General features: G+C 42.9%; 8 protein-coding genes across 10 annotated transcripts; 4 read left to right on the forward strand and 4 right to left on the reverse strand.

Moving 5' to 3' along the window:
* The first annotated feature begins 793 nt into the window (after positions 1-793).
* On the forward strand, positions 794-9,239 carry LOC1274457 (phosphopantothenate--cysteine ligase). The gene is made up of 4 exons (XM_313585.6): positions 794-897; positions 978-1,887; positions 4,440-4,668; positions 5,112-9,239. The coding sequence occupies exons 2-4, from the start codon at positions 1,759-1,761 to the stop codon at positions 5,702-5,704; spliced, it is 951 nt and encodes a 316-aa protein (XP_313585.5). The 5' UTR covers positions 794-897; positions 978-1,758; the 3' UTR covers positions 5,705-9,239.
* A 146-nt stretch (positions 9,240-9,385) lies between these two features.
* On the forward strand, positions 9,386-12,497 carry LOC3291003 (uncharacterized). 2 transcript variants are annotated; one of them, XM_003436734.2, is made up of 3 exons: positions 9,386-11,840; positions 11,967-12,131; positions 12,205-12,497. In XM_003436734.2, the coding sequence occupies exons 1-3, from the start codon at positions 10,018-10,020 to the stop codon at positions 12,323-12,325; spliced, it is 2,109 nt and encodes a 702-aa protein (XP_003436782.2). In that variant the 5' UTR covers positions 9,386-10,017; the 3' UTR covers positions 12,326-12,497. The 2 variants fall into 2 exon arrangements, with proteins under 2 accessions (XP_003436782.2, XP_003436783.2); XM_003436735.2 differs by lacking the exon at positions 12,205-12,497 and having other exon boundaries at positions 9,386-11,885; positions 11,967-12,051.
* LOC133391793 (uncharacterized) lies at positions 12,163-13,626 on the reverse strand. The gene is made up of 4 exons (XM_061648101.1): positions 12,867-13,626; positions 12,710-12,786; positions 12,495-12,644; positions 12,163-12,430 (listed from the first exon to the last, which is right to left on the reverse strand). Exons 1-4 carry the CDS (start codon positions 13,624-13,626, stop codon positions 12,359-12,361), a joined length of 1,059 nt encoding a protein of 352 aa, XP_061504085.1. The 3' UTR covers positions 12,163-12,358.
* Positions 13,627-13,758: 132 nt separating this feature from the next.
* Positions 13,759-14,910, reverse strand: LOC5667479 (uncharacterized). 2 transcript variants are annotated; one of them, XM_001688399.2, is made up of 6 exons: positions 14,700-14,910; positions 14,534-14,632; positions 14,367-14,443; positions 14,222-14,299; positions 14,058-14,150; positions 13,759-13,989 (listed from the first exon to the last, which is right to left on the reverse strand). In XM_001688399.2, the coding sequence occupies exons 1-6, from the start codon at positions 14,890-14,892 to the stop codon at positions 13,930-13,932; spliced, it is 600 nt and encodes a 199-aa protein (XP_001688451.2). In that variant the 5' UTR covers positions 14,893-14,910; the 3' UTR covers positions 13,759-13,929. The 2 variants fall into 2 exon arrangements, with proteins under 2 accessions (XP_001688451.2, XP_061504083.1); XM_061648099.1 differs by lacking the exons at positions 14,534-14,632; positions 14,700-14,910 and having other exon boundaries at positions 14,367-14,463.
* A 1,264-nt stretch (positions 14,911-16,174) lies between these two features.
* Positions 16,175-17,637, reverse strand: LOC1274458 (exopolyphosphatase PRUNE1). The gene is made up of 4 exons (XM_313586.6): positions 17,500-17,637; positions 16,939-17,428; positions 16,434-16,864; positions 16,175-16,366 (listed from the first exon to the last, which is right to left on the reverse strand). Exons 1-4 carry the CDS (start codon positions 17,542-17,544, stop codon positions 16,211-16,213), a joined length of 1,122 nt encoding a protein of 373 aa, XP_313586.6. The 5' UTR covers positions 17,545-17,637; the 3' UTR covers positions 16,175-16,210.
* A 6-nt stretch (positions 17,638-17,643) lies between these two features.
* Positions 17,644-20,639, forward strand: LOC1274459 (serine/threonine-protein kinase Pink1, mitochondrial). Its single transcript, XM_313587.6, has 6 exons — positions 17,644-18,421; positions 18,492-18,606; positions 18,688-19,310; positions 19,388-19,979; positions 20,067-20,183; positions 20,251-20,639. Exons 1-6 carry the CDS (start codon positions 18,135-18,137, stop codon positions 20,539-20,541), a joined length of 2,025 nt encoding a protein of 674 aa, XP_313587.6. The 5' UTR covers positions 17,644-18,134; the 3' UTR covers positions 20,542-20,639.
* Positions 20,585-21,641, reverse strand: LOC133391792 (uncharacterized). The gene is made up of 5 exons (XM_061648100.1): positions 21,437-21,641; positions 21,132-21,353; positions 20,959-21,062; positions 20,831-20,894; positions 20,585-20,756 (listed from the first exon to the last, which is right to left on the reverse strand). Exons 1-5 carry the CDS (start codon positions 21,459-21,461, stop codon positions 20,635-20,637), a joined length of 537 nt encoding a protein of 178 aa, XP_061504084.1. The 5' UTR covers positions 21,462-21,641; the 3' UTR covers positions 20,585-20,634.
* Positions 21,642-22,846: 1,205 nt separating this feature from the next.
* LOC4577091 (uncharacterized) lies at positions 22,847-23,310 on the forward strand. The gene has a single exon (XM_001237511.3). The coding sequence runs from the start codon at positions 22,847-22,849 to the stop codon at positions 23,246-23,248; it is 402 nt and encodes a 133-aa protein (XP_001237512.3). The 3' UTR covers positions 23,249-23,310.
* The last annotated feature ends 1,799 nt before the right edge of the window (positions 23,311-25,109 follow it).

Genomic DNA, 25,109 nt, shown 5'->3' on the forward strand with positions numbered 1-25,109 from the left:
GCGAGATTGAGTAGTGTAGTGTTATTGTGTTTGTATGATTTCTCCTCTGTGTAAGTACGTTAAATGATATAAAACAAATATCGTAAATGAAATGATCATGGCTAGCAGTTTCATCGGTAAGATCTTTATTATATTTATCTTTATTTCTAATTTCGATTGGTTCCCGTGACGTGATCCTTAATTAAGTAGAACGTACACGTCATCAATTCAATCTTGTATATTGATTGAGCCTCACATAGATAGCTACTAAGCCCCATTAGTAGTTTTTCTAAGCAGATAAGGTAAGGTAGCGCTTTTGTGCTTCCCAATTTGGGCTTCGATCACTATTTGATACTCGAATTCTGTAGGACATCGGATAAATAATAGAGAAGTTAGAATTTGTTTTACTACTTATCGACCTGAAAATTTGCCTTTTTGCCGCTTCTTGGTTTACTTTTTTTTAACAAGTAATATTTTGGCAACGTTTTTGTGCTTTTGAGGACTTAGTTTTATTTCTATTATTTAGTAAATTTATTTTATTTTGCGAATATTTGACAGTTTTCAAAACATCGATTTGTTTTCTCCCAAAATTTTAACAAAAATAATTTCTTTTCTATTCGACTTTGCAGAAACGCTGGGACATTTAAAAAATTGCATCCGACGGAGTAATGACACGTGTGCATCACACAATGTCGACGAAATCCGCACTGCCTGTTCTTAGTCGTATTCGATTAACCGGGGAAGGGTGATTTCCAAGAAGGCCCGAACGAAACGACGATCCACTGTGTTGTATTGCATTTGGCAGAAGCTTGCTGTGGTCAAAATGTTAAGCCGTGGCCAGATGTAACGAAAGTACGGCGGATTTTCTTGCAAATTATTGCTTCATGCGGAAATACCTCTTGCGATGCAGTTTATTAAGTAAGTATGCATATTTTCTTTTATTTATGAAGCTTCGTCGTTAGCTAATAGTATGACTCAGGAAATTTTTTTTTGCACAGAAGAGCTACGCTTTTGTCGACTGTCATCAATTACCGAGTGCGGTACATTGGACCGCAGCATAATGTAATGAATACCGTAATATCAGCAGTGTAGTGTAAAAATGCAACACCGGACGGAAAGGAATTGAAAACTAGTGCTGTGGTGTTGCCAAGTTATCAATGATATTAATTTACTCAGCGTGCACAACTGTGTTCACTTGTGTTTGCAGCATAATTAACTATCAGTCGTCGCTATCCCTTCATCACCCGGTTTAATCGAAGCTGCAATAGTGTGCCAGCTATCGGTCAGCATAAAATCTTCACCTTCTGGGCATAATTAGCTCCAGATTGCAGGAATTCCTGTGCAATGGTTTGCTGATCCTGTGATAGTGTTTTCGACGCTGTTTCACGCTGATAGTGTATTTTTGCTCCCGTGTCTGTGTTGTCCCGCTGGAAGCAGGGTGTGAAAAGGGGGGAAATCGTACATGTGATACAGAGGGGGTACGGTACACACGATCAAAGTACAGCACGATGTGCAAAGGCGTAAACAGTAGCGAACATATCTCACGTACATACATCCCTGTGGCTTAGAAAAGTGAAGAAAGTGATTGTGAAACATCTAATACTTTATATATACGCTGACTAGAAGGACATTGCTTTAAGCTGTGCAAGCAGCAATAATATCTGTCATTCATCCTGTACAAAGAAAATAGAAAAGAAAAACGTCGTGCAGCCCAACGTAAGGATACGGGACGCTTTTAATTTGCACACGGAATTGTGTTAAAGCCACCTGCATATCAGCATGACGTCGCATTGGGAGGATTTTTATGCTAAGCATCTACCACCGAACTGTTTCGAGGACAACCGATCGTTGCTGAAGGAATTTTGCGACCGCCACTACAAACTCAAGAGTCACATCGTGCTCGTTACGGTAATTGTCGTTTTCTCAAGGCATGCTTTGCTGGTGCAGGTTTCCTTTTTTACTGCAGTATTGTTACCAGAAGTAAGGACCGATGCAGAAGTGGTAGACGATAAATGCAAGGAAAGCATAAATCGTGTTGTACTGTACAGCAAATAATACTAACAACATACCTATACAAAACTTAAGGTGCATGTATGCACATACAATCGTCATAAATTGTCAATCAATGATTAAACCAGTTTCAAAAGAAATTTAGATTGGGTGGATTACTCCATTAACTTGGTGTGAGATATTAAGATATCATTTATAATATTTTTTATCGGCTTTCAAAGGATGATCATAATAGATTTAAGAGATCATATTTAGTAACGCTTTGCTTCTTAAAATTTTTCGCATTTAACATCAACAGGTTGTAATGAATGCGTCGATTTTTTCGATCAAATTCTATGGTTGTGTGGGACTAGTGCAACAGCAACCACGTTAGTACAGGCAATACGTGTAATGTATTTTTATGACCCACAGCCCTGTAATTTCCGAACATAGCTACAAAGAATGTGTGTGAGTAGCAGTGGAATTTGATCGATTCTACAACTAACCCGATCCTATGGATCGAGAGAGCGAACCCCGCCCCCCCCCCCCCCTCCAATCCTTGTCTAATCCCATTGTACTTGATATTGGATAACGCTCATTTGATTTAGGTGAACGGCTCCATCTTATAAATAAAACATAAAGTTGGTCCATCGAATAATTTACGATTGTTGCAAGCATCCTTTTTCCCCGATCGAAAGGTGGAATGTGGAATGAACCGGCTACCAGGACTTGAGGAACGACGTAGCCGAAAGTGCAGCATGGGATGATGAAAAAATATTAACTCTCCTTCGCTTGTTTGGTACCTTCTCGTCGAGTTCAAGGACGATAAAAAGGACATTTTGGGAAGAAAAGCCACAGGAAACAAGAGCGGTGAACGAAACACCTGTATAGTGGAATTATTTCGTAACACAAATGGTTAGCCTAATGGAAACTTCATTCCATAATTGAAGGTGTTGAATAAAAGGGAAATGGACTTTTAACATGTAACGGAAGCAATTTTACTTACTTACCAGTTTGAGGGTTAATTTGAGCAGTATATTATTCGGCAAATGATCATAAACACTACTTCTAGGCTAATCGTTTACCGTGTTCCTTTATTTTAACATCTTAATTTTATTAAAGTACATCTTCTATCTTCTTTGGCACAACAACCGCTGTCGGTCAAGACCTGCCTGTACCCACTAGTGAAGTGAGCTTGACTTTCAGTGACTTATTGTTACCATAGCAAGATAGTCAGTCCTACGTATGGGAGCACGGTCTATTTGGGGCATGAACCTATGACGATATTAACTACATACCTCCTCCATTAAATATACTGCTGTGCCTGCTGTGCATTGACACTATCATCACCAAAGCGGCAAAACTATTTACATACTACGGAAATTGGAAAACAGAAGAAGACTTAACTTCATCGCAAACTTTCTGGATTTGACTTACAAATGGACATGTACGCCTTGGCCCGTTCTATGCAGAACAAAAGGATCAAAGTAGCCCCGGAAAGCATAACTAACGTGAAGTCTGCCGTTCATGCTCAGAAACGAATCACGAGTTTGTTTGCCCCGATGCTTCGTCGTTCAATTCTGGGTGAAAGATTGAGTTGGTAGCTTTTGTTGTGTATAGGTAGGATACGTTGTATTATAATGATGTTTTTTTAAAGGTACAATTTATGCTCAAACTAAAGATCTTAAACTCAACTAAGATCTATTGAAGCAAGAACATTTTTAAAGGTGTGTGCACAGTTGATACAAAATCGAGCAAACCACACGCCGAAACGGTACATTGCTTACGAAATCTGTGAAATCAAATTCTGCCAGAAGAAAAACTGTGCCCATCAGTTCTGTTTTGCCATCCCAAACCACTCCACTAAAGGCCGGTCACAAATGTGTAGGGCGTAAAATGTAGAATTTACTTACCACTAAAAATAGCCTATTCAATGTCCATTGGTCCATCTACCTTGCTGCAGAGCTACTATCCAAATCTCGTTGAATGGCCGCTTTGCTTGGGTTAGCTTTTTTTTTGTTAAACTCACCCGGTCTTCTACGGGAGAGAAGTGTTTATGCTGCTGCATAATGTATTATTATCTCATGGGCTTTAGAAAAGCAACGATTGTACTTGATTAAGGGTGACTATTTAACATTCTAAGCGGCAGGGAGTGGACACAGTTGTGAGTGTGTGCTTACGAAAGGATAGCAATGTTATTAACTATGTTTAGATTACTGTGTTTTTTTAAAGAATTTTTCTTCCTATTAAAATTTAGTTACTTATCGTTGAAAAAAAAACATATTTATGCAATGGATTACCGTTTATGTTTAGCATAGAGTTAATAATTGCTAATGCTTAGGGGAGAATGATTATTATAAATTTCCTCATTGGCTTTTGCTTTATATAACAGCTAATTAACAAGTATTTTAATTCGATTAAAATTTTCGTTTCTTTAATTTCTCATCCCGTTCTCATATCGGACGATACAGTCAGGTGGTACGACGGTTCCACTGGAGCACAACACGGTGCGCTTCGTGGATAACTTCAGCGCTGGCAATCGTGGTTCTGCCTCGGCCGAGTACTTTCTTGAGCATGGCTATGCCGTTATATTTATGCATCGGACCAAATCACTGGAGCCGTTTTCGCGCCACTTCACCGGCCAGCAGCTGCTCGATATGCTGGAGCTACACGAGGAAGGCATGAGCACCACAATTACCGGTAAGTTTCTTTAGACTACTTCGCTGAAGGGGTAACCTGCGGTCCTGCCGATAGCTGTGGTCCTTCGTGAACTGGAAAGCCTTGGGAAAACAAAGATGTGCCATAATTTACGCCAGCACAACATAGTGCGTTTGTGGTGCATTAGCTTGTCACGGTAGAAACACTACTAGCACTATCAGTAGCTTGATTAGATTGTTGTAGAAAGGAAGCCTTTTGGTTGATATTCATTCTTCTATGGCATCCGGGATTCCGTTTCCATAGCACCATTATTATTACACAACTTTTAGCCTTCCCTGGATTCGTCAGCACATTGAGGAAGGAGGGAATTGTGTGTGTGCGAGGGGCTTATTAATAGAGTGGTCTGTGTGTGTGTCTGTGCGTGTGCAACATAAGCGCCAGCAAAAAGGGCAAAGTATTCATTTCAGCACTCTTCCGTTTTGCAGTAAAACCGGACTCGGTGGATGTGCTGGCTCCGGTGCTGGACAAGTACAAAAATGCCCAGGAAACTCACCGGATGCTATACATCACCTTTACCAGCGTGGTCGACTACATGTGGCTGTTGCGGGCGGCCTGCGAATCGTTGGCACCGTTCGAGCGGAATGCGGTGCTGTTTTTGGCTGCGGCAGTTTCCGACTTTTACGTACCGCAGGATGAGATGCCAACGCACAAGATCCAGTCCGGGCATGGGGCGCCCACGATATCGCTACAGCTCGTGCCAAAAATGTTGGCCCCACTCGCGAGCCTCTGGGTGCCACACGCGTACGTCGTGTCGTTTAAGCTGGAAACGGACGAAGCGCTGCTGATTGCCAAGTCACGCGAAAGTTTGAACAAGTACAAGCACAAGCTAGTGATCGCCAATATACTGCAGACGCGCAAGAACCGCGTTGTGTTCGTGACGCCCAGCAGCAACTATGAGATCGTGCTGACCAAGGATCAGGCGCTGTCCGGGCTCGAAATAGAAGAACCGATCGTGGCCGATGTGGTTCGGCGGCATCAGGACTACATTCGGGAGTCGGAGCAACAAACGCACCAATGACCCGCGCGTTCGACCCGACCGTCGCCCAACAGCGGGCCCGGGACGCAGGTCGATTGTCACGTCACGTTACCGCATTTCTGCAAAGTGTTGAACCCGGGCCGGAAGTACTAGCTGCCGGACGGGAAGCTCAATCTCTAGCCGCTAGCTTACGGAGTCGTAATTGGTGAAACCTCTCTTTTCTTCTTCTTCTTCTTCTTCTTCTCTCTGACTCTCTCTCTTTTTCTCTTTCTCTTTATCTCTCTCTCCGTGCAATGGGGATTTCGAAAATAGATTGGAAAAGTGTAGTACTACCTTATGTTGGGGATGGTTTAATTAAATTCGCTCTATTACTATCGTTGGTTTAGTTTTCACTAACGTTATCAAATGCCCAGGAAACGTGTAACAGGTCCGGTGGGGTTGTTAACTATTGTTTATTTAATTAGCATTTAGAGTGCGGTGGAAAGCGCACATGTAGTACATTCCATCGTTTGCGTTAAGTTTATCTTCCAGGGTGTGTGGTAAAGCTTTTATTTGAGCGGTCGAGTGAAAGATTAACGCTTTGGTTCTGCTCGATAGTTGGTTTAGCTGTTGTTTAACAAATTGCTTTACCTTGCGACATGTGTTCATTAAAATTTGTGTGTAGTTGTGTTCTGTTTAAACTAGAAATACCTTTAAACCGGTAATATGTTTCCATAGCATAAAGCGTTACTGCAAAGAGAATAAATTAGACAGTGAAACAATAGAAGATGTTAAGGATACTAGGCCTTGGGATTGCGAAGAAAAGGACACGGTTCCAACTGTTCCATATTACATGGTTAAAATCACTAGAGAGAATACAATCCACACAAAAAAACCCAAACATTCACTTGCATGTTGGCACCTTCCTCTTATAGACGGTATCGTCAGTTCCTAGCTAATAGCAAGAGGTTCCCAGATATCCTTTGTGTTGCTTTCAGCGTGCATTACCCAGCACGTTTCGCGTGTGGCCCGAAAGTAGATACGGCTGCATTTAAATTAGCAACGCATCGTACATGTTTGCATCAGGTTTGTAGGCTCGATTATTGTTGGTAAATAAAGGCGGCAAACTCTCGACACTTGTACGTTGGTATGTTGTTTTTGGTTTTGTTTCGAAGGTTTTTACAATACACTGAACACCGGTAGTGAATGTCCTAATAATGCTACTACGCATCCAAGTTAACAAATATTTAGAAAACTGACTTACAGCCCGTTATACGAAATGTGTGCATACTTTAGAAGAAATCCACCGTAGTAAGGGAATTAGCAGGACATTAACGCCTCTCGACCAGTGAGCTTACCAGCCGGAACTGTCCCGAAATGGATGTATGGCTAAGATACTCATTTTTGTAACCCTTCTATCGGGTCGAGAAGTGTATCGCATATACAGACAGGATTCCTACTACATTTTAATAAAAGCAGCCAGCAACACGTAGTTCAGTAATGTGTAAGAATTTAGCAAACGTAATGTATGCTACTCCTCCTTCCCACCAACCGTAAACAGTGACATTACATTACATCCTAACTTAATAGACCTAACTCTGGGTAGTGTGCATGTGGCTAACCAAGAAACTTTAGTGTGTTTCGGCTGCGTAGAGGAAACATGTTCCGGCGGAAAGTAGTGCTCCCGGCAACTAGAATCCCGCAAAGAAGGATGGTAACTTTTACGTGACGAATTAAATATACAGAGATGTGTATAGGCTGTTTGGGAAACATTTAAAATGTTGTTAAAAATGGATGTTCATCAATATCATCGTATATACACCGCGATCGGGAACACATATGGTGCCTCCTTTTAGACTATTAAATCGAAACTAATTCGGAATTAGTTGAAAACGAATTCCCCAGTGACGATATCATCCCCCATTATGACATACACCGTAACATCTTATTTATACAAAGTTTCTTTCTTACACACCTTTCAAATTACGTTCCCGTTAACTAACTGCAATGTCTTAACATACAGGAAAACTCCCGCACCTCGCAGTCGAATGCGGTGCTAATGAAGCAAGACAGGCGTATCAACAAACTTACCACTTGCGTTTACATATCACCCAGATATACACTGGAGAACAACATACTAGAAATATTCAAATGCAAACCAAGAACAATAGAAGAAAAAAACAAAAGAAGATTAACTCTGCATTTTGATATGAAAAACTCCAGCAAATTAATAAGCTTTTTATGATCAAAACAGTCTATATTTTTAATCGTGTTTAGTAGTTTTCTTACGAAAATTGAAAAAAAAAAACTTATTTTCACATAAATCGACCGATAATGAGTTTATTATGTTTGTTAATGTTTTCCTTTTGGAGCGAAATAAAAGATGTGGAAAGTTATTTCCCTAAATGATGTTCTGGTTTAGCGATCGCGTGGCAAACAGTGTTAGAATAGAAAATAGGATAACATTTTGTTAGAAATGCGAATCAAAACATGGTAGGGGTAAGGTTTTGTTTATCTTTATTCAAATGTAAGCTAGAATTGTAGCAAAATAGCGAAATCAATAATGAAATAAACAATTTTCGTTCCTCGTAACCGCCAACACATAAATGTAAAAGTTGATCTAAAAACATACATAAATAACGCATGCAGATGTTAAGATAAGCTCCCTCAGTAGTATAACACGTAGGACAACAGTTGTTCTCCAAATTAAAGCAAAAATTCAAAATATACTAAACTACCGTGAAGAATTAACAGCAACAAATGATAAAATGCGAACACATATTAAATGAACCAAACAGGACGGAAATGATAATGACACTACATACTAACAATAAAAAAAAAAAAACAAATTAGTCCCCATGCGATGCCGATCTTTCCACAAGACGATCAAAAGTAATGCGAAAAAAAACACTCCTTTAGTAAGGGATTTAGAATGCTTGCAAACAAGAAGCGGTCCTATACACCCGTAGTATAACATAAAGCGATTTATTGAACAAACAAAAAAAAAACACAACAAGCTTGATTGTTGGGGGATTGAGAGGGTTGCGCATGTCGGGGATGCGTTGTTTAGAGATAAAAGAGAGTAATCATGGGGCAAAGGTACGTGATGATGTATCAGGGGCTTTAAACCCGGGTTGATGATATGATAGGTATGGTTAATAGTGTTACCGAATGTGTTTGTATTGTTGTTTAGCTATGAAATGTACCGTTCGTTTTATATGCTTTCATTATTTTCCTTCCACCCTTAAATTAATTGTTTTGGAGATAAGCGTGCAAACTGTCTTAGTACTTAAAGTCGGTTATGCTTATGTTGGTGTAATGTTTTCACATCTATAGTCCCTCTCCTTGAACATTTTGAACAAGCCAGACGCTATGGTACGATAGGAACCAAGAACGAGAGATGAAACAATTCAGATGGACAAACACGGAAAATTGAAAGAACCAGTTATATTTAGACAAACAGATTAAATGATATACACGTTTAGCGATATCGTATACACACAGGTACATAGATATGTAATAACTACAGATATATAAAATGCGTATACAGATAATAAAGGCTATAATAAACTAAACAAAGAAGGAAATCTTCCCGCAACACCTTTTGACTTTATCTATAACGTTCGTGCTGCTAACGCAAGGTAATCATTATTCGATCGCATCATTAAAATGACACCAAACAACACCGCGACTTTACGCAAAACTGCTGAAAAACCACGTGGTTCTCCATGTGCCGATCGATTATTGCACGTGATGATTTAATTGTAGATATCTAAATTAATTTGGGTCGGTCTGGTGCTACAGTCGTCAACTCGTACGACAACATGCCCGTCATGGGTTCAAGTCCCGAATGGAACTGAAAGCCAAGAAGCCTACTAGTGGTACAGCTAGGTTGTTGGTTGTTGTGCCAAGGAAAAAGTTAGAAGAAGCTAAATTTATTCAACATTTTGCCATTTGTATTTTCCTTATAAACCAAAATTTGAACGATCAATTAGCTGAAATGTTTGCCCCAATGGCACCCAACAATTTTATTTTGTAACCAAAGCGTCCGGGATTAGGAACATCGTCCTGCCTCTAATCTAGTACACTTTGCGGTGAAGTTATTGTCCAATATGGCGTTATTGAATATTTTTTCTTCTTTCTAGAATCGAAGCAATCTAGCAAAACTTACTTCTCGGATTGTACAATAGTTTCGAGAGCGCTCATACCAAAAGTTGTTGTGCGAAATTTTACGTTAAAATTGTTTTAATTTTGAATGTGTGGTTTTTGTTTGTTTGTTTGTTTGTTCAACGTGACTTTAAATCCTTGAAGTAAAGCAACGCGTAGTGCATCGGAAGAAGGACGGCTCTTAAGATAAACAGCTGAATTAGCATAACATGTCAGAAAATGGTTTCACACAAATCTTAACGAGTGGTTGTCTCTACTCGGACACGGATTCAATGGCGGATGGTGTTCGTCGATCACGTCGCCGCGCATACCAACGACACGAAGAGGAGCACGAACCAACTTTAATGGACGAGTCGAAGGAATTCCCCCAGTATGAGACAACTTCCGGGGGCGATGTTCGACACATGCTGGCTGAACGTGGAGGCGCCTGTAGACGATTTGAAACAACCGTTACGTCCAATGATCGAGATTGGAATGTGCTGGATCGGTACAACGACGAGCAGGACGACCGGCACGATCGTGAACGGTGGCGGACGGGCCAACCATTCAAGCACGAGAGAAATAGATACGGTTCATCGCGAAGTCCGGGCGTACCCGCTGTCCAGTTAAAGGTTGCCCACCAGGAGCCGATCTCCATTCGCCCAAGGAATAAGAATCCGCAGATCGTGAACGTTTGTCAAACGTTTCGCTTCCCAGACAACTTTATCACCCAAAACAACGCCACTCGAATGGTGCAGCATCAGGATCGGGTGGTACATCAGCAGCATCCCGCACCGGAACCGCGTCGACCGCCATTACTATCGCCATGTCACAGTACCAGCCGCACACCGGTGGGTGGATTTTTTAGTATGTACAGACGCCACCGAAACATGCACAGCCAGACAAGCCGAACGCTGATCGAGCTAGTGGAGGCTGAGCAAAAGATGCAGCAGCAGCAAACGGTCAGATCAACAATGGGACCACGTGGCACGTCAAACTATGGTGCGTCCTCGCACCGATTGGCAGAAGATTCTCTGCTGGCTTCTAGCGGTAGCGAAACATCGTTGGACGAACTGAGCGATGTCCGGCCAAGGTTGCTGCAGGGAGAACGAAAAGCAAAAATACCTCCGATGGTTCGGGAACAGCTGCGTGCAGCAAATGGAGGCCGTACATCGCAAGTTCCTTACTTTGACCGAACGAAGCGGAACCGATCGTACACTAAGCTGGTTGATGGTGGCGCTACGATGGGTGGCCATTACGGGCGAAGCACTAAACTACCGGCGTTGGGTGCAGTCGGCAAGTTCAGCAGATATCCCGCGAAATCGAAGGCGGACAATCGTAGACCGACACTCGAAGAGGACGCACTGGAATCACCGTTTGTCGATGATACGTTCGCGCCAACCGGAGGTCGAAGTAGAAAGTTACATCTGGTCGACGACGCTCTCGATGACGAAGAAGGGTTAGATGAGGTCGATGATGAATCGGACGTCGAGTCCAGCGACGAACAGCAGAACAATGACCGTGACGAGTGTAACGGACAGCTGGATCTTGACGATGAAAACGAAGAAGACAATGATGAGGAGTCAGTTGGCGATTCCTTCGGGCGGAGACTAGGACATGGAACGGAAGCCGTTCGTGCTGGTACCGGTACGAAAGAGGGGCCGGTCAGCATTTCCGGAATTGTGGATAAGCTCCAGGACAACGTGTGGGAGGTTTGCCTGGAGGGCATCTGGGACCTAATGGATACCGCCAGTCGGATCGATTGGAAGGCTCAGGAAAAGTACATCACCGTCATCAACCGGAAGTTGATCGAGTTTCTGAAATCCCCACGAACGGCACTGTGCCGTTCGGCGTGTCAGGTGTCGGGCGAATTGTTTCGGCAGGCCAAGTCGACGAAACGGCCAGAGTTTGACGAAATGGTCGACATACTGCTGTGCAAGACGGCCGACCCGAATCGCTTCATACAGAAGGATGCAAACGTGGCGCTAGACAAGCTGGTGACGTACATCCCAACGCCACACACCGTGCGGGCGATATCGAACCGGGGCACCATGTAAGTGGCTGTAGAGCGACCAGTGATGCTTCCGGTTGTGTCTGTGTGTGTGTTTTATTTTTTTGCAAATAATCCCTTCAGTTATCAATCTCGCAAACCGTTATCTTACTTTCATCGTTCTTGCAGCCACCGCAATCCACTGGTGCGTACGGCTACGGCCCGACTGCTCGTCTGTATTTGCGTCGTGGCAGGACTCGATGCCATTCTGGGGACCACGGCAAACACACGAACGCGCAAAACCATCCTTACGATGTTGGCCAAGTTTTTAACGGATAAAAATCTAGAAACCAGGTAAAATATCACCATACAGCACGTGTAATTCGAATGCATGTAATGGCTATTTTATTATTATATTTCGGTGCAGGAAGTTTGGTGAACGGTTATATCGCATGTTGCGCAAGCACAAGTTTTTTGACGAGTATTTCTACAAGGATATGGATAACAACTTGCGCACCAATTTGAAGCGTGCCTTGAAAGGAGTGTAGTAGCGCGAAGGCATGCATTAACGTGTTGGTTGTTTACAACACTTCGAGTGTTTTATGTTCAAACTGAAGCATTATCACGATGTATGTGGCGGAGGCGGCCAGAGTCTGTAAATAATAAGAGAAAATAAATACTGCCCCCAGGGGGAATTTGGCCATTGGTCCTGCTTACCGAGCCGAACAAACTGTAATTGATCGAGTATAGTCCATTGGCTGTAAACTCGAACGGTTGTAGCTTGGTACGAACGATAAAATTGTGAACCTGATCCCACAGCAAAGCATTGTAGAACGGTTTCAACAGTACGCGCTTTATTTCGTTCACCTGGTACATGAGAATTGTGTTTTATTTTGGTATGGCTTGGTACAGCTTTCCATAATGCTCTTTACCTTTTCTGTCGCGTGACTGGAGGCTCGACATAAGCAAAATAGTATAAATATTGAGTATAACACTTCAATAATTTGTGCTGGAAATGCGTTTTGAATGAAAAATGCTTATTGAAAAAATGAAAGTAACACAGAACATCTTTGCTACGGCTAGGCTTACCATAAAACGGAAGTGGATACATCGGGACGCGGAACTGGAACGTTATGCCAACGAACACGAGCACCACGATCGCTGCAGTAGACCAACCAAACAGTGCATTTACCATCAGAAGACACTTTTGTAATCGTCCATACAAGCATTCTGCTCGCTGAAGCGTGCAGCTGCATCGATACACTGTATCGGCTTCATTGGTGTTGCATCGCCCGGCGTCTTCGAGTGAGCTGGAAAGCTCCGCTGTAATCGCCTCTAGCTGCGCAGCAATAAGCTCCATTAAATAGATTTGAAGATTCACTAGGACCAAAACAATAATCGACGGCACGAGCAGCTGGACGGCAAAGCTTGGCGAGCGTAGTCCGAGTTGTATCATCAGGACCATGCGAAAAATGCCTCTAGTCAAGCCGATACAGTACATGGCGTAGAAAATGGCACTGTAATGTCTCTTGCTGGTGGCATTACAGGTGCTTATCAACGAATCGATACTCGCCAGCTCCAACATTAGAAACTGCAACCCTTTGGCCGATGTTAACGTTTGCAGCAGTGCGATGAAGCTGGTAAACAGCACGCTGGCGCTTATGAACCATCCGGCAAAATCTCGCTCTAGCTGAAGGTAGTAGATAGCAAACTGATGCACTGTGATGAAAGTAATAACGGAAAGGCTGTAGCATGTGTTTAGCAATATTTTCCACGCACTACCCTTTGTCTGAAAGATAGGCATTAGCCCAAAAAGTTTGAAAATGGTGTGATTAATAGTTGCTTCCATGGTGTACTCGCCAAATGATTCTACAGCTCGATCCCTTTCGGCGACTATTCACATGCGGATAGTAGCAAATGAGAACAAAACGCTAAAGAAGATTAATATTGTGTTTTTAAATATTCATTGCAACAAATTAGCAGCACTAACGGCTGTGCGCACGTGCATTCACTACACTTACCCGTGGCGTGTGCATACTGTGAAAGATTGATGTCTTTAACAAAGGTGGCAGGAACATACGTTTTTCACGACGAGGAACCATTTTGAGTTGATCCCAACAACGATTATGTAGTGTGTGTGCGAGCTTGAACATTAATTTTGGAAATCGAATTGCAATAATATGATTAAATATGTTGCGACGGATGCCATCACCTGCAGTTAAAAGGGAATTATTGTACTTTGAATGTAGAATAGCAGACAGCGAGTTGGTCACTACTCACCAAATGGAAAAATTTGAGATCTATCTGAAAGAAATTGATCACATTAAAGCATACAGGTTGATGCACGATTTGATTGCCCAGCTGCTCAACTAACTGTAGGTTAAAAAAATTAACATTGCATGTTAGTAAAACATATCTTATTTAACTTGTTGCATTTACATTACCTCCGACTGGTTAATTTTATGCTGGGAAGTCGTATGCATAGACTCAAATTTGTGCAGATTGTTTATCACGAGCTGTGTCTGAAAACAAGTTACATAGAATACAGTGGAATAATTTAATAATATATAAAAATACAGTATGACTCACCTCTCTCAGTACCATTTCACCAAGATAGGCGGATGTAAAAAAGTATAAAAAAACTGCGATTATCAGCACAGTTGGTTCTGAAAGATTGGATTTTGCGAATGAATGGAAAGATTGTAGCGAATAAATGAAAAGGAATTTGTATGCCAGTGTAGCGATTTCCGTTTTACCTAGCAAATGAGTGAAGGTAAACCCGTGACGTTTGAACTCGATCGAGCAAATGTAGAATAGCTGAAAACTTTTTGCAGTGAGCACGTAGAAAAACATCCCTAACGTGTAAAATGTATTGTTATCACGTGGTGAAGATGACATACTATGCATATTAGAAGCACTCACCAAAAATGGATACATTCGATAGACCACATTCATCATTGAGACGGTTACAAGCCCTAAAACACTGCCACTGAACAATGGCCAACGTCTGGAGATCTCTGCAAAATCGCAAACTAACATTCCCTTTATCGCTATTATTCGATCGATTATTCTGCCGCTTGAAAGATGCTATCATCTTCCCCAGATGCACCACCATGCACCGGATTCGTTGCCATATTTGATAACACAGTACGAGAAACATTCCATGCATGAGAAATATCACAAACATTCCGTACGCCTTAAAGGCAAAGATCAACGTATTTGCTTGATTGATGCGTAATGCGATTGCCAACAGATAGGCTAGCGATATGACGATTGCGCCAACGGCAGCAACGAGCCAGTTTCTTGAAAGGTTGTGGGTAGGCTCACCGCCTATGTTTAGCGTATAGAGATGCGCGTCGATATCGTCAAGACACTGGAAAATGGAAACGCGTGATTTGGTCAAATGCTTTATCACTGCGGAGGATTGAATCGCCAGTACGGTTGTTGCAATCCCTAGCAACATTAGCAGATCGATAACACTCAAAACAAGATCGCGCGAGTACAGCATGCGATGTAAATCAAACAGGCAAAGGGTAAAAAATGCAACACTGGTCCCGATGACCGTTGTAGAGTAGATGCACATCTGGAGCGGTGTTAAGCGATGATCGTCCTTTGCTATCGGTCCACCGAACAGATTATGAAGGAAAATTATAGTATTTTCAACTTTCATGTTTGTGCTTCAATTAAGACTGCAAAATGCTGTACCCGATGTGGGGTCTTTTTATGCTACTTTTATACCGACCGTTTGATGAATGTGATCACATATTTCATAATGAGCGCACACACCACATCGCATGCGTGTGCACTAGTGTTGGGTCATACGATTCATTTCACGACCCGACCCGGAGTCGGGTGCGAGCCAGCCGGAATCGATTCCGACCCGTGGGTGCAGCGAGTGCGCTAGGTCGGAGTCGGAATCAAATCCGATCCGCGGGTGCAATGAGTTCGGGTCGACCCGAAAGATCAGTAGGTGCAAGAAAGCATACGCGAATCCGACCCGTTGGTGCAACGAGTTCGGGTCGGGTCGGGCCACAGTAGGTTCAGTTTGACCCGAGGGTGCAGCGAGTTCGGGTCGACCCGAAAGATCAGTAGGTGCGAGAAAGCATAAGATAGGTTAATAAGGTCAAAATAGGCGCAATCCGACCCGACTCGACCCAAACTCGCCGCACCAATGGGTCGGAGTCGCTTATGCTTTCCCGCACCTACCGGAGTCGTTGCACCCACTGAACCTACTTGTACCTTTCGGGTCGACCCGAACGACTCCGGGTCGCTTACGGATGGCTCCGACCCGATAGATTCGGGTCGACCCGCCCATCACTAGTGCGCACAAACCAATGAGCTTAGGTGAACAGTGAAAGAAAAAAAAATCTTTCATTATTGAACGAGCATACACTTGATTTCTTTTGTGAATAATTTAATGTAGCATTATTTGATCACTGTATTGTGCTGAGCACATTTTTAACAATTGGTATTAATTGTTTTCTCGACGCTTTTAAATTATGTTGCTGATAAAACGTGCCATTCTCCGAACATGGTATTTCTTCGAGCTCAAAATTCATTTCCTGGCATGCGTGCAATGCTGCAATAATCTGAGGAATGTTGTAAATTAGTAAAGTCTGCCCCGGTAGGAAACTATCCACTGTTTGCGAAACTCACCTTCTCCGCTAACGGTGTGCCATCGATCAGAATGATACCAACATCGCGACGCACGCTGCCATCAGGGTGTACTTTCATTCCGAGCAAAATCACAACATTGCTTTCAGTGCTGGTGGCAAACCTGTTCAGATGCTCTCTCCATTCCGGCAGTTTTATGTACTCCTGAACTGCCATCGGGAATCCGGGCACCGCCACGGTACGATCATTTTGCGATATTATTTTCAAATCTTTCAACAGCAACTGATAAGCGTTCAGCTCCGACACGTCGCTACGGGCATCGACCAAGGACTTGAACAGTTGCTCTCGATGCAGTGAGCGAACTTGTTCCGTAATCTGCAGTTGCGACTCTATTCTTTCTGCCATATCGTAATCGAGGGGTTTTGCTTTGTCGGCTTCTTTGGAAAAGTTTACAGTATCTAGCACGATAGCAGCTGTGGAATAAAGGCAACACACGCGAATATTATTACGGTGAAAGCGAGATGAAATGTTTACGCTTTATGCTTACCATACAATAACCCCAATGCAACGTTATATCCTTCTCGCTCTTCGGGCGAGATTCCATCGCTAAACAGTTGACGACCGACGAGGGTCGCGCAAGAACCAACAAGCTCAATTGTTTTAAAAGCATTTGGGTTGAACCGTGCAGCAGCTTCCACGGGACGATGATCAACGATTCCCACTATGTTCTGATTTAGGCTCGAAACATGATGATCTACGAGCACTACGTTCAAGGCTTGTTCCGTCGGCCAATCGATGTCATCACGACAAATCAGCTCATCCAGCGCAATTCCCTGTCGTTTGAGGAAGAAGGTTACCTCAGTTTTCAGTGGCAGCTCGGCGCGCGTTACATTCAGCACGGGATAAACTATTGTATCGGGCTTGTACCAAGGGCTCAACAACTTCGGTGAGTGTTGCAGATGAAATGCAAAGGCAATTGCACTCACTGCCGAATCTAGATCACAGCTTTCGTTACCGATAACAGCGATTTTATTTATCTGAAAATAACAAAACATGATAACTGCGGACCATAAAACGTTGCGGGCTTCCAAGGAGCAAATCTACTTACGGAACTTTTCAGAACACTCCGGCATCGTTGTAAATATGCGTTCATATTGTGGGGCGTGTTATTTCCAAACCTATGATTATGAATTCCCTATACAAAAAAAGGTTTAAATTCCTGAGATTTTAGCAGGACCACAGCCTTTGAGGCAAAATAATAAACAAGCCGGCTGTACGCGCTTTTGACAGCCATCACAGCCAAGGTTGCTATATATAATAATCTACATGTACATACCTTGAAGTTTCTCGAAAAATTCCCCCTGTCAATCGGATTGTATGTTTGTGTTTGTGTTTTGATTCGCAAAAATACTAGTGCAACAAATTTTGGTCTGCTATATTCTGGTGATTTATAAATTGGTGCATTTGCCAGCTTTCGATATCGGATGCAACTAGTTCGGTGTATGATGCTCTAGTGGAGCTGAAATCGGTGTTTACAAAGGCTCAGTTTCTAACAAAGGTGTTAAAAAAACGTTGCAATATTTTCACGTTCATCCTTACGTCGTCATTCGAGGGCAGCGTGTGAAGTGTGTGTTTTTCTTCCCTTCATCGCCATCGTCGTCATCTGCTGCACGTACACTCTGGTTACGCAAAAAGAATAACGAGAAGAAGCGACTAGACTAGAGGGGAGCAACAACACGAAAAATGTCCTTTCGTCTGCTGACCACACGTTTGTACAAACATGGTCGCCTGCTGGTCCAGAACTATCTCAAGCGGGATATACACGTTAGCAACGTTTGGACCGGCCCCACGGAGAGCACAAAAGTGAACAAGATTAACGAAACGCTACGACATGATCTGCGGATCAACGATTTCCGGAACAACAGCTTCCTGCGGTTTGGCAACCAGGCCCGTCGTCTCTTTATCGACAATGTGCTAAACAGGGTCACCAACCCGTATTCGGTGGATCTACGACTACAGGCTACGAAAAAGTATGCGCTTCGGGGCTGCGGGATCGAAAGTGGACGTTTGAAACATTCTTTTCTCCCTTTGCCATTACAGACTGTTGTTCGGCGATTCGACACCTTTCTTTGCCTTGGTCGGTGTGAGTTTGGCTTCCGGAGATGGTGTTCTGACTAAGAATGACGAGCTGGAAGCAGTCTGTTGGGAAATTAGGGTATGGAGGCATTTGCAGGCGTATTGGAACTGATTTTACAGTGATTACCTTGACTAATATGGTTTTTTTTATTATCCGTAGCATGCAATGTCCAACTTTCAACAGAAAGTCGGCGAGAAGGACATCGAATCTCGACTGGACGAAGAGTTCGGCATTGAAAACTTAAACATTGGCAAACCCATCGCCAAAGGCTGCTCCGCCGTTGTTTACGCAGCTTCTCTCAAAGAATCTACCGTAAGCGATAACGATGATATGAACTGCAATGATATTCATCACTCAAAGTCCAGTTCGAATGAGAAAGCTCCGAATGAAGCATGGACAGGAGATGAGCCGGAGCTTTCTGGACAGCGGAGTGACGGGATTAGTCCGCTGCTGCTTCCCGAACGAACTGCGTCGGAGGCTTTCCATCAAATGATGAACGAAAGCAATGCGCAAACGAGAACAAACAACAATCGCAAAGTTCGCTTTAATAGTGAAACTAGAATAAGAACAATGTCGGAAAAAAGCGCCTCCAATCATGAAACCATTGGACACTATCAGCCTGACTCAATCGAACAGGACTACACGATCGAAGAGTATCCACTGGCGTTAAAGATGATGTTTAATTACGACATACAAAGCAACGCCATGGCTATCCTAAAGGCGATGTACCGTGAAACTGTCCCAGCGAAGAGAAGAACTGTTGACAACGCGTGGGAAAAAAGGTAATGGAATCGGAGGTGGCAAAACAGCAAACACGACACCCAGTATTGACTCATGCGTTGCTTTATCTCATTTTTAGCCTCATGGAAAAGACCAATTTTGTTCCACCCCATCCAAATATTGTGGAAATGTACGGCGTTTTCTGCGACCAGGTACCGGATTTGTCAATGTCCGCCACGCTGTACCCTATGGCATTGCCACAGCGGCTCAACCCGCAAGGCTACGGGCGAAACATGAGCCTTTTCCTTTTGATGAAAAGATACAACATCAATCTGAAAGACTATCTGCGCCAACCGGGGGTCGATATGCGTACGCGCATTCTACTGTTTGCGCAGCTGCTGGAAGCCGTTGCTCATCTGAATCGTCACGGGGTCTCTCATCGGGATATAAAGTCGGACAACATCCTGATCGAACTGCGGCCAAACATGCCACCGACGCTGGTGCTGACCGACTTTGGCTGCTGCATTGCGGACAAGCGCCATGGGCTGCGTATCCCTTACACTTCGGACGAGATCGATAAGGGTGGTAACGTGGCACTAATGGCGCCGGAGATAATAGAGCAGCTACCGGGAACGTTCGCCATGCTGAATTACACCAAAGCCGACCTGTGGGCATGTGGCGCAATCGCTTATGAAATATTTGGCAGCAATAATCCTTTTTACTCCGACGTGGTAAGTAATTGTCTAAACCTTACCTTACCGTCCCTACCTCAACTGCATAATTCGTGCTAAATTCAAACGTTCATTTTGGTCACTCAGAATTCGGCACTAAAGAACACGACGTATGAAGAAGATATGTTACCCGCGATGGATCAAAATGTCCCGAGGCTGATCCAATGTCTTGTGCAGAACATACTGCAAAGAAACCCTAGTAAGGTAAACAACATTGTCGCAATTAAATATGCAGAGCACGGTAAACTAATGTGGTCGATTTATTTTGCAGCGCTTAAGCCCGGACATTGCAGCCAACGTGGTGCAATTGTTCTTGTGGTCACCATCATCGTGGTTACGCGATAGGTACGTACCGTCCAGCAATGAAATTCTGCAATGGCTGCTCAGCCTCACGACGAAAATACTGTGCGAAGGCCCGTTGCGCGTGACTCCCGACGGTACTATGGGGCGCAGAACGTACACGGAGTACTTACTGATTGCAAGCTTTCTTACCCGGGTACGCTTGGAAAGGATCAAGCGCGCGCTCGATTGGATACATAATGTTAACGCTGGCTGTTCGTAAGAATTGTGATATTGCTGTTTGTGAGTATACCTAGAACAGATAGTGCGGGTTGAATACACATATTTATTTTATTAACAGCTATTTACGCTAACTTTAAAGGTTCTGCAGTGTTAGTTTGTTCCTCAGCGTCGAAAGAAATCCCAACAAATCTCCTGTTTCGTTAAGCTGCGTCCGAATTGCATCCACATTAGGGTGTGCTGGGTACATCTCACCAACTGAAAGGAGGATTTTTATCATTAATGAATGCTGCTCATGATAGAGGCTTGAATGAATGTTCATGCAATCTTACGCGTTATTCCTTTGATATCATATACGAATGAAACTTTTGTCTTTAGTGCATCGTCGAATGTGATCTGTAAGGTATTTACGATAGCATTAGCACGATTGAAGTTCTAATTTTTCAATGTTCAAACAAACCTCTGTCGTCTTCAGTTCTGGTTTGCAAACAATGGTAATGCCCATAGCGTTCTGCAGTGCTTTGAACTGATCCAAAAAGCTTTCCTCTTCTTTCTGTCTGTGTACTAAACACATTAAGTTGATGAAAATTAGTTACGCTACTAGTTTAATTTTATCTGCCAAATAACAATTACCTTGACTGCTAAAATCATTATTTAACTGCTGAATCGTGGCTCGTTTTCGTTTCAACTCAGCTTCGTTGACGATAGCTTGATGGATTTTACTCCAAACAGCATCCAACTGCTCAGATGCTTTGTTTCGTTCCCGTTCTATTTCCGATACGTTTGCTTCCAATTCAATAGCCGTTGTTAGCAGTTCTTTCAGATGCTGTTCCGTAGGGACATTATTCTCGAAATCTGCAAAACCACCAAGTCATCGGTTTAACAAACGCATCCATCAGCCAAGCGTCAATATGCGAATGTAACCCACAACAACATACCCGGTTTATCAGCAGACATTTTCATTTCTCAATGCGAGTACTTTCACGTGCTAGTTACAATTTAAGGTAAAGTAATGATTATCTTAACAAAATAGATAAACGAAGAACCACAAGCGATTTTTTGTTTCTTGCTATTCCGAGGGCGCGTTCTCCGAAGCCAAGCAAAACAATTCTGTTGACATTTCAACTGAATTTCAAACACCACCAACTGTCAAGAATGGCATATGTTTATCAAAACAAAACAAGCGGAAGGTTAATAGAGCAAGATGTGATACATTTGAAACATAATCATTTAATTTTCAATGGTCGTTGGCAAATTGTACAATTTTTGCACATCTTCTTTTTTTGTGTAGTATCCTACTCGACCATACCAGCCTATACAGACTTCCGTCTTTCGATACTTATTGGTACCACACAGCCGGATAGTCAGCTTATTTCTGTTACGGGGGATGTTCGGGTTAAGATTTTGCTCGGCATTGTATGAGCCGATCGGATAGACTTCCAGACAGTGCAAAATGTTCGTACATATTGTAAAATATGTTGATTCTGACCCCATGGCCACGTCAGAAAGGATTTTGACTCCGCATTCGAGGGAGGGCAACAGGGACGTTAATTTAACAAATGACTTGGCCAGCGTCCACTCAACTTGTCATGTTATTCGAATCGTACTGGACGGCTCAGCCCGTGAAATACTTTTACCTTGTCCAAACGGCAAAGGTGACATAGTCTCAGATAGCGTGAATATGCTCTGCTTGTAAAAGGTGGGTTAATGGAATGATAGACAACTTTAGATAACCGTTCTGGCCCCAGGCACACTTGTTGCTGGCCATGACTTCAAAGAAATGGCTGCTATGTAAGAAAGTCATTTATTATGAACAATTAATGAAACAAAAATAAAAGTATCAATGTTGAGCGGAAAATATATATAAACAACAACTGATCTTCTTCTATTTGGCGTAACGTCCTACGCGGACATGTCGGCTTATACAGGCTTTCGAGACTTAATTCATTACCTCGCAGCCGGATAGTCAATTCTTTGCAACGGGGATGGGGCGGTCCATTTCAGGCTTGAACCCATGATGGGCATGTTATTGAGGCGTTCGAAACAACCTCTGATATTACAATGAAATTGTAAAAGTAGTGCATTACCTATGCAGAGTACATTAGAACATTTCATCTCTTCAAATGTTCCAGCTTGAGAAGATCAATAATCGAAACAGTTCGCTAACAGATCACCCGTTAGTGTGGGTCAGGCGCGAACCCGCGATACGCGATGGGAAAAACCCCGCATAAGCGGAACCAGTACAAACACAAACGCTCGGTTGCGTTTTTTAAACTGGTTTTATACAGCAGCAATAGCCAAAGATCAATCTGCGCGTTCAGTCCGAATAAACTACTGCGTCGGTCAACATGCGTATGCTGACGAAGCCCTTTCCGTTTTGCTGCTTGCTGTTGGTGGTGCTGCTGCCGTTGCTTGGAAGCGTCTTTTCTGCGCCACACCCTGGAGGTGATTTTGTCTTTCCCGAGCTGAACGAACTTGCCATCGGAGATGCGTGTACGATAGAAGCATCACCGGATCCGAAAGGATTTCCCTACGCAAGGGAAGGAATCTGCCAACGGGTGCGCGACTGCGCAACGTTTGTGCTGCGCATCATCCGGGAACCGTTCGATATCCGGCGCGACGTTTGTTACTTTGAGGTGCACGAGCCGGTTGTGTGTTGTGTCGGTATGCCTGTTTCAACGGAGGTGGTGCAGTATGACCGAATACCGCTATCCCTAGAAGATCTGGACAGTTCCAATCTTATTCATTAGTAAGGAACAGTACGATTTCCTGCAAAACATTAGCATAGAGGGAAATAAATTATAAAACTAAATACTAAACGTTGTAATACATTATTAAAATAGCAAATGAAAGAATTACTATGAACCATGGCAAAAACGAACTATTAAAAATAAGCGCCTTACGACACTTTTTTGTGCGCCTTGGCGGATTGTTTTTTAAAATCTGTTTTTTACATAAACTTCTCGTTGATTTCTTGTAAAAATTGCATTTTTATTTTTTATATTCTAAACCGCGTCCATCATGAGAGTGCAGCATTCGTGAAGATTGAAACATTTAAACAATACAAGCAACTGAACTGAATATTAAAAAGCAGCACTCCATGCGGGTTATTCCCCGTCGATCAGATTCCCTTATCGCTCGAAACACCTACCCCATTGATCAGTCGCGTGCTGTGCTTGTTTCAAATAGGAACACCTTCTTCAATCGCTCCGTTAGAAAGATCGGTGCTTGTTATACCAGCAAAATGCACATTACAATTCTGAGCGCCCTGTTCCTGATTGTGTCCGCCGTGTCGGCTAATATTGTACCCAAGGACCCTTCTGAGGTGATGCATTTCGAGAAAACGAACGAGTCCGAGCTTGGCGGTTCCTGCGAGTACGATGGACTGCGGGGCATCTGCACGGAAATGGAAAAGTGCGCAAAGTTTAAACAGAACAGCAGCAGCAGCAGCACCAAAGCAGCAAATGATCCTTGCGCCAACGTTCGTAAAACCATGGTCGTCTGCTGCATCAACACGGCGGACCGGAAGCGCCCACGTGTGGATTCCTCCGCGGAGGAAATGTCAACAGACACGATTGAGAACGTTTAGATGAAAAAAAGGAAAGGGCCGCGATTGTGCAATGTGGGCAATTTGATGTGAAAATAAAACAATACAAACGGGAATTGTGTTCAAAAGCAAAAAATAATGCATTTAAAACGTATTACCTTATGTGTGCCGTTTTGTGTTGCTGCTGCTGCTGTTGTTGTTGTATTATACATTATGTTTTGGATTTTTATTCGGTATTTCCCCTCAATCCTTATCATTTGCAAAAGTTCAAAAGGGCAGTGCTCTATTAATATTCTGATTTGCTTATCTTTAATTATTCTTCTTCTCTCTGAGGGGCAACATAAATGCATGTCTTCATTCTTAGTGAGTTCACAGTGAAAGTACATAACTGTTCGTACATAATGATTTATAGAATTATAAGATCTAAGATCTCGACTAATGATCTCGTTTTATACATTTGAAAGGAAGAGCAGTGAACATGACAGCTTAGGTATTAAAATGTGGGTTTTGGTATGGATAATGTGAGATATTGGCAACATTTGTCGGAGGATGCTAACTAAATGTTTCTTAAAGTGAGCGATTAGCAACAGTTTGATGGTACTAAAGCATACAACAATGGGCCGGTCTGGTGGTACAAACACGCTCGTCATGCGTTCAAGCCCCGAATGGACCGTGCCGCCGTATGTAAGACTTACTGATTACACATAGCAGGATAGTAGTCAGTCACTGAAAGGCAAGCCCAGTAAGGGTGCAAGCAGTCTGGCTTTCGCCTGATAACGGTTGTTGTGCCAAAGAACAAGAAGAAGAAGAAGACGAAGAAGAAAGCGAACAAAACCACTTTAGAAACATTTATTTGCATCTCAAATCTGTTTTGCCGAATTTAAGTAGAAACAAATGCTTTGCGAGATTGTACGCTATAAAGGAAAGTATCAATGAGTAGGTCATTTTTAAACAATACGGCTGGCGGATAAGAGATCAAGTACCGATTTGGTAAACACCAATACAGTAGGTGACCGCTAACTGGATGTGTTTTAACTGGAGTGCTTTTTAACTGGAGGTTCGCT

This window comes from Anopheles gambiae, chromosome 2 (genome assembly GCF_943734735.2).
Source record: "Anopheles gambiae chromosome 2, idAnoGambNW_F1_1, whole genome shotgun sequence".
Lineage (NCBI taxonomy): Eukaryota > Metazoa > Arthropoda > Insecta > Diptera > Culicidae > Anopheles > Anopheles gambiae.

Excerpts from the sequence above, each read along its gene's own strand:
- LOC1274457 (XM_313585.6), top strand. The coding sequence starts at position 1,759 with ATGACGTCGCATTGGGAGGATTTTTATGCTAAGCATCTACCACCGAAC. Across the intron at positions 1,888-4,439 it reads GTCACATCGTGCTCGTTACG|TCAGGTGGTACGACGGTTCC; the intron begins GTAATTGTCGTT and ends CGGACGATACAG. Across the intron at positions 4,669-5,111 it reads CATGAGCACCACAATTACCG|TAAAACCGGACTCGGTGGAT; the intron begins GTAAGTTTCTTT and ends TCCGTTTTGCAG.
- LOC3291003 (XM_003436734.2), top strand. The coding sequence starts at position 10,018 with ATGTCAGAAAATGGTTTCACACAAATCTTAACGAGTGGTTGTCTCTAC. Across the intron at positions 11,841-11,966 it reads ATATCGAACCGGGGCACCAT|CCACCGCAATCCACTGGTGC; the intron begins GTAAGTGGCTGT and ends TCGTTCTTGCAG. Across the intron at positions 12,132-12,204 it reads GATAAAAATCTAGAAACCAG|GAAGTTTGGTGAACGGTTAT; the intron begins GTAAAATATCAC and ends ATTTCGGTGCAG.
- LOC133391793 (XM_061648101.1), bottom strand. The coding sequence starts at position 13,626 with ATGGAAGCAACTATTAATCACACCATTTTCAAACTTTTTGGGCTAATG. Across the intron at positions 12,645-12,709 it reads CCAGTCACGCGACAGAAAAG|GTGAACGAAATAAAGCGCGT; the intron begins GTAAAGAGCATT and ends CTCATGTACCAG. Across the intron at positions 12,431-12,494 it reads ATTACAGTTTGTTCGGCTCG|ACTCTGGCCGCCTCCGCCAC; the intron begins GTAAGCAGGACC and ends TATTATTTACAG.
- LOC5667479 (XM_001688399.2), bottom strand. The coding sequence starts at position 14,892 with ATGGTGGTGCATCTGGGGAAGATGATAGCATCTTTCAAGCGGCAGAAT. Across the intron at positions 14,633-14,699 it reads ATCGAATGTATCCATTTTTG|GGATGTTTTTCTACGTGCTC; the intron begins GTGAGTGCTTCT and ends TTTACACGTTAG. Across the intron at positions 14,444-14,533 it reads TACCTTCACTCATTTGCTAG|AACCAACTGTGCTGATAATC; the intron begins GTAAAACGGAAA and ends CCAATCTTTCAG.
- LOC1274458 (XM_313586.6), bottom strand. The coding sequence starts at position 17,544 with ATGAACGCATATTTACAACGATGCCGGAGTGTTCTGAAAAGTTCC. Across the intron at positions 17,429-17,499 it reads GGAGTGTTCTGAAAAGTTCC|ATAAATAAAATCGCTGTTAT; the intron begins GTAAGTAGATTT and ends TGTTATTTTCAG. Across the intron at positions 16,865-16,938 it reads TGCATTGGGGTTATTGTATG|CTGCTATCGTGCTAGATACT; the intron begins GTAAGCATAAAG and ends TTTATTCCACAG.
- LOC1274459 (XM_313587.6), top strand. The coding sequence starts at position 18,135 with ATGTCCTTTCGTCTGCTGACCACACGTTTGTACAAACATGGTCGCCTG. Across the intron at positions 18,422-18,491 it reads CGACTACAGGCTACGAAAAA|ACTGTTGTTCGGCGATTCGA; the intron begins GTATGCGCTTCG and ends TTGCCATTACAG. Across the intron at positions 20,184-20,250 it reads TGCAAAGAAACCCTAGTAAG|CGCTTAAGCCCGGACATTGC; the intron begins GTAAACAACATT and ends TTTATTTTGCAG.
- LOC133391792 (XM_061648100.1), bottom strand. The coding sequence starts at position 21,461 with ATGAAAATGTCTGCTGATAAACCGG. Across the intron at positions 21,063-21,131 it reads TAATGATTTTAGCAGTCAAG|TACACAGACAGAAAGAAGAG; the intron begins GTAATTGTTATT and ends TAATGTGTTTAG. Across the intron at positions 20,757-20,830 it reads TGATATCAAAGGAATAACGC|TTGGTGAGATGTACCCAGCA; the intron begins GTAAGATTGCAT and ends TCCTCCTTTCAG.
- LOC4577091 (XM_001237511.3), top strand. The coding sequence starts at position 22,847 with ATGCGTATGCTGACGAAGCCCTTTCCGTTTTGCTGCTTGCTGTTGGTG.